The sequence below is a fragment of the Alligator sinensis genome, unplaced genomic scaffold, assembly GCF_000455745.1.
Source record: "Alligator sinensis unplaced genomic scaffold, ASM45574v1 scaffold541_1, whole genome shotgun sequence".
Lineage (NCBI taxonomy): Eukaryota > Metazoa > Chordata > Crocodylia > Alligatoridae > Alligator > Alligator sinensis.
In genome coordinates this window covers 18,440-29,626 of record NW_005842602.1, presented here as the reverse complement: position 1 = coordinate 29,626, position 11,187 = coordinate 18,440, and the positions used below count along the sequence as shown (strand labels likewise).

At 41.3% G+C, this 11,187-nt stretch overlaps 1 protein-coding gene across 1 annotated transcript in view; it reads left to right on the top strand.

Moving 5' to 3' along the window:
* Nucleotides 1-9,444, top strand: part of RASGRF2 (Ras protein specific guanine nucleotide releasing factor 2) — a 213,336-nt gene extending 203,892 nt beyond the window's left edge. The window contains exons 25-27 of the mRNA XM_025214753.1: nt 1,875-1,992; nt 2,750-2,818; nt 4,123-9,444. Coding sequence (XP_025070538.1) covers nt 1,875-1,992; nt 2,750-2,818; nt 4,123-4,215 — 280 coding nt within the window. The 3' untranslated portion in view covers nt 4,216-9,444. The remainder of the gene's footprint in view (nt 1-1,874; nt 1,993-2,749; nt 2,819-4,122) is intronic.
* The last annotated feature ends 1,743 nt before the right edge of the window (nt 9,445-11,187 follow it).

Here is an 11,187-nt window from a genome sequence, read left to right as displayed (position 1 = left end):
TTCAAAACTCCTACTCTGCAGTGCGTCCTTGACTAATCGCCTGAGTTCATTGAAATCAGCTTTCCTGAAGTCTAGCACTTTCACCCTACTAGTTGCCTTACCCACTTGACATCTTATGGTGAATTCTATTATTAGGTGATCACTGTCCACCAGATGGCTACTGATCTGTAGGTCCCCTACCATGTCATCCCCCGTTGCCAATACCAGATCCAGTATGGCTGTACACAGGTTAGAAACCTGCGTGAGCGGTGGGACTTTGCCGTCTGTGTCTCCCAGGAGATGTCTGGGTAGTTTAGGTCCCCCATGACTACCGCCTCTTTAGCTTTTATGGTCTCCGTGAGCTGCCTCAGGAGCCCCGCATCTATTTCTTCCCTTTGATGTGGGGGTCTGTAGCAGACCCCTACCACCAAATCCCTTTCTCCTTGTCCCCCATGTAGCCTATAGTTTATTGCAAAGTAAACATGTGTGTCTACATGCGCACATACTTACTACATAGTACACCTCCATAATCTCGAGTAAATTTGCTACCTGTAAATGCAAGTAGTAAATTTACTCGAGATTAGTAATGGTGCAGTAGCACTTGTGTAGATGCCTCACCAGGAACAAAACCTGCTTCTGGTCAGCCATCCACCAAGAGGCGGGAGATAGCTCCCTGCCCCTGGGAGCTTCTTGCTGCTGTGGCAGGCTCTGCCACAGGAGCATAGGCAGGAACTCAGCACAGAGCTGTGCAAGGACACGCTAGGGAGTTTGTTCCCTGCTCAGATCTTCACTCATGGAGCTGGGGGGGAGGGAACAAGCCTCCCAGCCTGTTCCCCCACCAACTCTGCGCTCATGGGGCTGCACGGCCATCCCTGGGGGGGGTGAATCGGGGTGACTGCCCTGGGCCCCACACTTTGGGGGACCCCACAGACAGTGCCATACAGGCCCTGCTGCAGCTGCTGTGTGCCACTGGCTCTGCGCTGCAGCCGCTCTCAACCCTTTCCCTCCCCGCTCCATGCTGTGGCCACTTTGCCCCCCGACCTCCTGCTCCGCACTCTGGCTGCTCGCTACCCCCTGGCCCCACATGGGCTGATATGCCCTGGGCCCCACATACCCCTAGGGACAGCTCTGCAGAGCTGGGTGGGGAACAAGTACCCCAAACTGTTCCTCCCCAGCTCCACACTCACATTGCTGGGTGGGGAACAAACACCCCAGCCTGTCCTCCACCCAGCTTTGTGCTTGCAGAGCTGAGTAGGGAACAAGCTGCCCAGCCTCCTCCTGGTGTGCAGGATGGGGGCTGAGAGCTGTCCATTGCAGGGCTGCAGGAAACTTGGTGCAAAGAGCAGTAAATCTTCACCCTAATCCTTGCATGTGTAGATGCCTGCCTGAAAGCGGTTACTTCAGAGTACTTTACACCAAAGTAAATTTAGGCCGGATCAAATGCATATGTAGATGTACCCAGTATGTACAATTGTGTACTGATATTAAAATGCTTATAGTACTTTAGAAGAACACAGACCACTGCCCAGAAACATATATAGTTTTGTACAGGTCTTATTTCTGTGATTATCTGTTATTTGAGATTGAAACATGTTGAGAATATACTTTGATTTCCAATAATGGCCTTTATTGAATGTTATCCTTCTTTCTTTAATATTTTGACATGAGATATTTGATACAGTCTGAGAAATGTGCCACTAGTAGAAGTGGGTATGACACAGGCAAAATAACAATAGTCGTTCTTCCTTCCCCTGACCTGTGAATTTGGTCCTTTTTGTAAAAATGTGTTAAGTAATAATAAACACAAAAATTAGAAAGATGTGTATTATATAAAAAGAATGTCATGCAAATTAACTCAGAGTAAAGGTAAATTGATTTAATTTCTTCTCCTGCAGCTGTAATCCCCCTGCAGTTCCTTACCTTGGAATGTACTTGACAGACCTAGTATTTATTGAAGAAGGAACACCAAACTTCACCGAGGAGGGTCTGGTCAATTTTTCCAAAATGAGAATGGTAATTTTTATTTAATTATATGTTTTCATTACAGGCATGTAATTACAGGAGTTATTCACTGATTTATTTGCAACATTTGAATTGTACCTGCTAGATGACATCATGTATTTTCATAACACAAGATAGAGGATTGAAATCAATCATTTGCATTTGAATGCAGAAACAGTCTTTTATCACCACCTACTGGCAAGCTAAGGAGTATTGCATTGCAAATATAGTCTTTAGTTTGGTTTGTGGAAAATTGCCAGAAGAAAAAGCAGCTAGTATAGGTTTGTTTAGGTGTGGTAAATGATTTTTAAAAATGTAGCCACCCTTGAAATTCAGCTGGGAGCATTATTCATACTACATACCTGAAGTTGTGTTTAGGTCTGCTCTCAAAGAAAGCAAAAAAGGATGTAAAAGTTTATTTTCTTTTAAATAGAGATAGAGAGGCCAGTCCTGGGAAATCTGGACACCAGCCGCCATCCTTTCCATAGTTTATTACACTGTTTATGATGATAGATTGCAGAGTCACCAGAAGGAAGAGGTTACTAATGTAAAAAAGAAGGAACAAGGTGATCCAGTTGAGACTGGATCCGAATGATTGATTTGGGAGGAGAAGCCCTTTAAACGCAAAGAATAAAATCTTGGCTATGATAAATTGCATATTTTCAGACTTAGTTAATCCTAGGTGTAGTCTTATTGAAGTTAGTATGCTAAAGACAAACAAAGCCTATAAACACATGTTCTTATATATATTTATATATTCATTTGATAGATATCACATATTATCAGGGAGATACGCCAGTTCCAGCAGACCTCTTACCGTATAGAGCGTCAACAGAAGGTAATACTGATCATAGGTGCTATAATACACTAATGGGATGGAGGTTGTTGAAATGAACATATTTTATTTTTCCACAAAGGTAAAAGGAGATAGACAATGGAACTGGTGCTAGCACTTTGGGTTGTAACTGGGGAATTCTTTTTTTCTGCAGTTTTGCACATGAGAGCAAATCTTGCCTTCACCTCTGCAGCAGTGTAGTCTGCTTAGTGGTGGAACCAAAATACATCTGCTATATAAAGGGCCAGGATCTGGAGGTGCTATTCAAGCTATGTTCCCCCTGTGCAGCATGGAGCTCAGCTCCACAGAGAATGCCAACACACAGGGAGTAGGTGATAGAGTAGAACATAACCCTCTGATGCTGCTATGTGTATCCTGCCATTTTGTTCCCTGCTCTTAACGGAAGCAGCGTCTTACATCAGTGGGGGATACTGGCTTGAAGGGAGGATTTATTTTCTATGCATCTTCCTAGTGTCCAAACCAGCAATATGCCTTGGAGATAACAAGGCTGAGGATTGTCCCTTCCTGAATGGGTCTTGGCTGGGGCTTTTGCGAACAGCTGAGGTACTTTGAATGATGTACAATCAACTATTCTGGTTCACCAAGAAAACAACATGCAGAAGTTTAAAATATTCATCTGAAGTGAACTGAAGCTGCTAAGTGTTGTGCAGAAAGAACAGAGAAACTCAGCTGAAAAATATATAGAATCATAGAATCCAAGGGTTGGAATGGGTCTCGAGGGTCATCCATCCAACCCTCTGCCTGAATGCTATTTATAAATCGTCCCTCAGTAGTAGGTACCCAGCCTTCTCTTTAAAACCTCCAACAAAAGAGATTCTACAACTTCCCTGGGCAGTCTACTCCATTGCCTAATAGCAAGGAAGTTTTTCCTGAGGTTTATCTAAATATACTTTGCTGCAATTTGGAGTTATTGCTCTGTGTCCTGCCTTCGGCCACAAGAGAAACAGTTCCCCCTTTTCATTATGGCAGCCTTTCAAATATTTTTAAAATGATACCATGTGCCCCCTTAATCTTCTTTCCTCCAAACTAAATATACCTAATTCCCTCAACCATTCTTCCTACGGCTTGCCTTCCCACCCCTTTATTGATTTTGTCGCCTTCCTCTAGGTCCTTTTGTGCTTCTCCACATCCCTTTTATAACATATATAGCCTGAAACTGCATGTGATACCCTGGATGAGGCTTAACCAGTGCCAAATAGGGTGGTACTGTGACTTCTCTTGTCTTACACTTGGTGCTTCTTAATTATGCCCATGCAGTCTTTTCATCTGTGCTTCCTTTATTGCAGGTCACTCACTATTTACTTGACAAGAGCCTCATCATAGATGAAGATACTTTGTATGAACTATCCCTAAAGATTGAACCTAGACTCCCTGCCTGAGGAGCCAACTTTGTCCCTTAGTCTACAGAAAGATTTAGTGAATGAACAAAATTATGCATGCCAAGCCCTACAGCAAGGGGAAAGATTGAGAAGAATGAAAGCTCTCTTTTCCAGTAAGGGAGATCGAGCCTCACAGAAATTCCCTTTCAAGCAAGGAAAATCAGCTGTTTGAGGTGAAAGACAGAATGCTTCAGACATGGGTTAAGTGATAATGCTTTGCAAAAGGGACTGTGCATCTAACAGAAAACAGAAGGTTTTTGTGTGAACAGGTACTTTTAATATGACAAAAAGGGGACAATTCTAAATATAGGTACCTTAGTCCATTAGATTAAGATAAATGGGCAAGACAAATGGCATTGATTTGGTATAGGTTGCTCATCAAATATGTATCTACTGAGGCATTCGCAGGATTAATCCAGTCTCGTTAGTTTATGTTCATTGCAAATAATAGGAGCTTAAGAATCATTAACTAACCTTCAATGGAAGCAGTATAACATCTAAAAACATGAGCTCTACAGCATATGCTGGTTTAAAAAATATTATTTAGTTTTCCTTCATAGAATATTATGTTTTTAAAATGTCTTATCTGCCTTTTATAAGGCAGAGGATTTAACATATTACAAATTAACTTCACTTTGTAAATATTTTTTCGCTACATGATGAGGACATTTACTGAATGGAAAGTAATGTTTTCAGGTAATTGCTTGGGTAATTGCTGGCCATGGGCACCTGAACAAGACAATGTGAGTGTGGGAGTTGTTCTTGGGTCAGCAGTGTCCACGTTCAGGGGGGTGGGAAGAGCATGTAATGAATTACACGAATTTTGCTTCTGATAAAGATGTTTGAGTTTTCTGTACGTTTTGTACACACTTTGAGTTTGAGCATCCTGGACAATTCAATCGATGAAGCACCTTCTATACACACTGTGAGAGGAAATATCTGTCTGACCTAGCAATGGTCAGCAATGAAGAGTGTGAATAACTGTTTTGTCTTACCTGAAGTGAATGGTTTGAAAAGCATTCTATTTCTGCTCAGTTATTTAACACTGATTCCACTGATCAATTCTAATCTCTTTCCTCCATGGTGAAGTTTGACTGTCAGGAAACACAATGTGTAATGTTCACTGGGGAAGTTAGCTTTTGCAGATGAGCCTCAGTTAGAGGAAAAAGTACTTTTTGTAACGGTTTTAAAACCCGTGCTACTGTGTGATATCAGGTAGAATTCACTTCTGAAACTAAATGATATTTCCTCAAGTTTCTGAGAGTGGCCTGTTATGGTTGCTTGGAAATGAGTTCAAGTGCGTGCCGTAGAGTACATCATAAAACAAAATGCAGGTATTATCACTGTTGAATAACTAGGCTGGAAAAGTGTCCTTTCTTTTCCAATGATTATCAGCCAGTTGAAGAAATAGGGCTATAGCACTGTTTACCTCCCTTAAATCCTCTCTGGGAGATAGATGTTTTAAAAGAAGATTGTGACCTGGGCCTATTTGATCTGACATTTCTTACTCCAATTATGATGCTTCTTAAGGCTAACAATGAAAAATGGATCTGCCTGGCTTGTGCTTTCTTTGTCTTTATTTGCACTTTAATTACATTGTTAGCTCAGCCAAGAGCTGTACAATAAATTCTATTTGTTCTGTCTAAGTGTAAACGCTAGCATTTATAAATGTAACTTTGCAGCTGTAAATTTAATTAAGTTTCCTGCACCACAAGGACCATCTTTGTAAATAACTGCACGAATAAACATCCAATAAGTACTAGAAGATTCCTCAATAAAAATAAAATAAGGAGGATACTTCTAGAACCATCTTAGTTCTGATTAATGAATGCTATAATAATGAACTTGGAAAGTATTATTTATAGAAGCTCTTTATTTTTTAAAAAAGTTGCTTGTTTAATACATTAGTGACCAATACAAAGGTGATTGCATCTCAGTGCATGGCAAAAAGAAAAAGCATGGGTTATATGGACCATAAAATCAATTTATTGTATATTTTCTGTTAAAAAATTACCATAAATCAATTGTATAAAATGCCTCAAAGTCATGCAACAGAAAACAGAAGCAGAAGACATAATAGTGCTAAAAGCAAGTTTCCAGCTTGCGTTTATTTTTTATCTCCATTCACAAAGAAAATGTGAGTGTAAATGTCATCACTGGCATTTGTGGCATCTCTTTTTAATCACTACTTCACTTTCTTGTGTCCCATTTCATCAGCATTTTGTGGTAGAGTATGATGGCCCCATCAGGGATGGTCTTAGGTATCAAAAGGAAGTTCCTCTATGTCTCCTCCCATTATTCTACTTATTTTACATTCTCCACAGAAACTGAAATTAAGCTCTTTGTTATTAGGATTATATGTACAAATGGCAGCATAAACTATATGCTGCCTACATATAACTTCTTCCAGTTTCAAAGTATTTAAAAAATATTAACTAATTGTTTCTTGTAGCACTATTGGGAAGTTAGCGAATTATCCCAGTATCCCCAATTTCACGTGAAATAAAACAAGAGGCTAAGGGGTGATTTTTCACAGGTGCCGAGCATAAACAATATGATATTATTGGCCACTGCTGGTGCTCAGCACCTCTGAAAAATCAGAAGTAAATAACTTACCCACATCTATACAGTAAATCAGTGGCAGAGTTGGCCTGATAGCTCTAAAATATCTGGGTCTTGGCCTGATGTTCAGACAACCAGAAAATAATGGCTACCTTATACATGGGGAGAGGTTAGACACAAAGAATTTCATATAGCCACAAGGGTGGCTACTCCAAAATGTGAGTATGTGTCTTGTTAACCATAGTTATAGATAACATTTACATCTGCCCACAAAGCTTGAAACGTGGGCTTTGTGCCAGGGTTGTATATGGACATTGCAGGATGGTATCCTCCTTGTAGGTTGGACCTACTATCAGGTGCTGCAGTCTCTGCAGTAATAGACAACATATTCCAGTGTACTCCTTGGCTCTGATTGGCACCTGCGTAATATACTTGTCCAACAACCTAACTCAGACGGACTGTGGTGTTTCCCCTCCTCACCTACATGTACTGTATAATATTGTGGTTCATCTGCTCCTTTTGCTTTTCACTAAAGGCAAAGTGGGGGGAGAGGATGGGCATGATTGGCTTATCTACTTTTTTGCATACATCCTGGGTCAATCATGTTTCTGTTACACAAGTTGTCCTGCTGACATAAGTGGGGCTACCTGGAGGATTTGTTCCCTTAATTGTAATTGGAAAATTTGCCCTCAATTGTTATCTCGGTGAATCAAACATAGAAATCATATGCTATGCTGCAGGCAGGCAGGGATCTGCATCCAGGGTTGGGTTTGGGATCTTAGGACAGTAACAGCATGGGGCCAGGCCTGGGGCAGAGCCACGATCCCCTCCCCAAAACAACCCTGCCCATAGAACCTGTGCCCATCACAGAGGTGGGTATACAGGCAGTGGATTGTGGCTCTGCTCTGAGCCCTGGCCCTGCACTGTCACTGCCCCAAGATCTCCTGGCCCTGCTCACATGTCTCTCTCCTGAACACTGCTCCCCACCCACCCACATCCCCATCCCACTCGCCCATCCAAGTGCTCTGCCCACGTGGGTCTCGCTCCTAGGGGTGGGTGCAGGAATGGACAGACTGGAGTGTCCAGGCAGCAGGGCCAGGTCTGGTGGCTGTGGCAGTCAAAAGGAGCTGCAGCCACTAGAGCTGCCAGGAAATAGAGTCCAGCGGCTATGCTTCTCCCACCCCACCATGTGCCTGGGGATGGCGAGCCCAACTGCATGTGCCACAGCTTGGACTGCTTCCCATGCCTGCCCTGGATGGGACCAAGAGACCTGCCATGGGCCAGACAAAACCCCTCTGTGGGCTGGATCTGACCCACAGGCTCTATTTTATCCACCCCAGGTGTAACCCATTCTTTGTGAACAGAGATGCATACAAATAATGGCAAAACTCCAAACCGTATTGGTATATAATAGTCTCCAAATAGGACAGTCTTATTCCCTTGCAGTGGGGCTGCTCCAGGAATGTACAAGGGAAGGAAATTGTCTGAGACCTTTCCCCCTTCAACTCTTTGGCCCCTTGGCCTCTGTACTAAGGTTGGATGCAATCACAATTCCTCCCACCCCTCCAAGTTCACCAACTGCCCCCTCCTAGCATTCCCTGGGTATAACACCCCTGAGAGGGCATGGACAGGAGGCAGAACTGTCTTGATACAGGTGAGGATGGTATAATTCAATCTCTACATCAATATAGCAGTTGGGTGCACTTACCAGAGACCTCTGTACCATTGTTTTCCTTAGGTTGGTAGGAACCAGTATGTGACACTCATTCAGTGTGAGCCACTGCTGTATATTTGATTGAACTCATGACTTGGCATAAAATGAAAGAAACCTAGACCAGTTTAGTTTACAGTCAAATTATATCTGTGTTACATGATTTTCTTTCAGCAAATCCAATACCACTTCAAATGTAGTATAATATAACTGTATAATGAGAGATTCCCTTGGACTGATGAAAATGTTACTATTACTAGAGAAACAACCTTCCTGTTGTCTTAAAATGAAATGTTTCAACTTTTTATTTAAACTATTTATTAACTTTAATTATGTCAGTTTTGACTACAGTACATGTTAATTATCTCAGATTTTCCTAAATAGCCATATTTATTTGAAACCTTATTTGTATGGGAAATTATATTTTTCTTCATTTACTTTTTTCATTTCCTTCATTTACTCATAATAAAACAAATAAATGATATACAATTCCAACTGAGGAAGCCATTTCTAACCATTCATAATTTTTCATTAACCAGGGGTCAAACCCCAAAGTTCTCATTCCAGCAAAAATCTCCTTGGCTTTAATGGGGATTTTTCTAAAATAAGGACTTAAAGGTTTGACTCTTAACTGGCTCTCAGTTACTTGCCTGTTACCATTTTTTGCCTCCAAAAGGCTAAATGTCTCCATATATAATGTTCTGTGTCTGACATGCTCGCTTTTGGTTGCTTCATTGTACACTTCCTTTTGTGGTTGTCTCTGAAGTTTTTGTTCCTTAGGTGAACAGGCGTGCGTTTATTTTACAGATGTAGTGATATCGATCTCATCATGTTAATGCACACCCAGATGTTTTTTGCATGTACTGTAATTGATCTTTTGACCTGGGGTTATTGCTGTGTATTGTTACTAAGGCATGTCAGGCAGGGCTTTGTGCCTACAGTCAAATTAAACCCTTTCTTTTTCCTGAATTCAAAATGTTCTTGTGTGTTGCTGTTTTATTTTTTATCTCAACATGGTAGGAAAATGGAGTATAACTCACTTTCTTCCAACAGCTACAGAATCATTTTTTGAAACATGGAGCAGCAGGGTCAGACCCTAGAAATCAAAGGCACTATCAGGCGGAGTCCTAACCACTTCTATTGTTGGAGAATAGTTTGACTTATTGCCTCTTGTCCTTTGCTTATTTATGTTGGTTTCAAACTGGTATTGACTTCATTGGAATTACTACTGATTTATATGGATGTCAGTGCAGAGAACTGAAGCTGTTTTCTACATAACTAGAAGAGCTGATAGTCGGGGTGAAGCATGGGTTATAAATACCTAACTGAGATAGATGACATAGATTCGATAGAGCTGACTCTCCAATTCATTTTTCTCTCACTCTGGAAGACATTTCACAGGTCTGAGCTGCAGAATTTTACATGTATCAACTTCTCCTTCAGTGTCATGATTGATGTAATGTCAGTGTAAACAGACGTTAAGAAAAACTATTTCTCTTCCTTGCAAACTCAGCCGCAAAATATTAATGAATGCTCTTGAAGCGCATGCTTGCAGACATGTAGGCAAATATATTAATCTATAATTGCTGATAGATAGACAATACTATGTCTGTTTCTTTCTTGTTAATGAGATCATCTTCTCCAAGCAAAACATTAGTATGATGCTAGCCAGTCTAATGATGACTTCATCTAATTGTTAGCTGCAAGTTCATATTTTAAATAAGTTTAAAAATATATGTCAAAGCATTACCAACTTTTTGACTTTTGGAAGAATCTCACTGGTTTGGTTTGTTTGTTTTCCTGAAGATCATAGCACCTTGAGTCAGATGATGATGTGAGAATTTCAGCTTCCTTTTTCCATTTCCCATTTTTAAGTGACATTAATAATCCTTGTGGTTATGGCAACCCTCTCTCCCCTCCCCACCAGAAAAATAAACCTGGGGTTTCAAAAGACCTAAAACCCAGAAGAATCAAATCAAAAGCATCCCAAATTCATCACTGGTAAAATATCATGATTTTAGAGTCAATCTAATTATTCTTTTTGGGAGCTCGACTCCAGATTTTTTTGGAAAGTTTAACAATACTGATGCCATAAAAGATAATAAAAATACTTGAAAATGTTAATATGCTGGATGATTTACCAATAGGAGGAAGAAGAGCTTCTAAGACTCACTGCCTGCACTAAAACCAGAAGGAGATAAAATACATCCCTCAAAACTCTTTGCAACTTTTGCAGATTCAGGCTTTATATAAACCCTGCTGCTCATTGCAGCACATAAACTGCTTGTCCTGGGAAAAGTGGGAAAGCAGCTACAGAGAATGCCCAGTGGATCTCAAGAACTATGTAAAGGAAAGTGTCAGCTTCTCACAGCCTCATGTGCTTACTGCTTCTACCCTTTTCTTTAGGGGAATCACAAACAGGGGGCACATCTACACATGCAATTAGTGCAAATGAATAAACTCCAGAGGTTTTTGCTCCCTGGCATGCTGTTTGAATGTGTGCCCGGAAGCAATTAACTCCTGCACAAACAGCTCCAGAGTTTATTCATATGCAGCATGGGGAGCCCGGTCAGAGCAGTCCTGACTGGCAGGAGGCTCTAGGGATCAGCCTGCCAGTCTAGAGCTGCTCCAACCAGGCTCAGTGTGCTGCAGAGGGGCTGGCTGGAGCACTAGGGTGCTTCTGTGTGGGGCTAGCTGGC